Source organism: Sinocyclocheilus grahami, unplaced genomic scaffold, assembly GCF_001515645.1.
Source record: "Sinocyclocheilus grahami isolate Dianchi unplaced genomic scaffold, SAMN03320097.WGS_v1.1 scaffold2953.1, whole genome shotgun sequence".
NCBI classification, from domain to species: Eukaryota; Metazoa; Chordata; class Actinopteri; order Cypriniformes; family Cyprinidae; genus Sinocyclocheilus; species Sinocyclocheilus grahami.
The window spans coordinates 24,683-25,262 of NW_015508126.1; the positions used below are offsets into that span (position 1 = coordinate 24,683).

The window sequence follows — 580 nt, forward strand, 5'->3', positions numbered from 1 at the left end:
ACAGTCGAATCTGGGAAATGCACAATGATGTTCCTGGACACATCACGGATGGACTTCTACAGACTGGAGGTGGAGGTTGCAAACCTTGTTCCTTGTTGCCTTTGTTTAGTGTCACCAAATTTATATCCCCTCTTTTAATCTCAGCTGTGAACATAGATCAGGTTTTAATAAAGGTTAAACACAGAACAACAAATAAAACGGTTACTCATTCCACATGCAAAAAGGCAAATCATAACAGAGGTCATTTGCATGGAAGTCTTAAAAATATACTATAGAGGGAAAAAAAAGCCTTTGTAATGGTAAAGGGGAACGTTTACAACTTATTTGAGCACAAGAAACCTCGTTAAAACATTATTAGTGGACTTCAGGTGAAAAACGTGGCATGGCCACTAGGGATGCTCCGATCGATCGGCAGATAATCATATTTTATGACTCTATCGGTACTCCCTAACTTGGCTGATCTTACGAACCGATCGCAATTTGATGTCAGTGTGAGACGACCTACATGATGCGTGGGACATAAATGATTTGGCGTCACAGTCATGTCATCGCCGGTGTGGAAATGCTATGACGTTTCAAG

The 580-nt window shown here is 40.9% G+C and overlaps 1 protein-coding gene across 1 annotated transcript in view; it reads right to left on the reverse strand.

Moving 5' to 3' along the window:
* LOC107575854 (low-density lipoprotein receptor-like) overlaps positions 1–580 on the reverse strand; it is a 13,454-nt gene that overhangs the window by 1,637 nt on the left and 11,237 nt on the right. Inside the window, exon 16 of the mRNA XM_016262177.1 lies at positions 3–144. Coding sequence (XP_016117663.1) covers positions 3–144 — 142 coding nt within the window. The remainder of the gene's footprint in view (positions 1–2; positions 145–580) is intronic.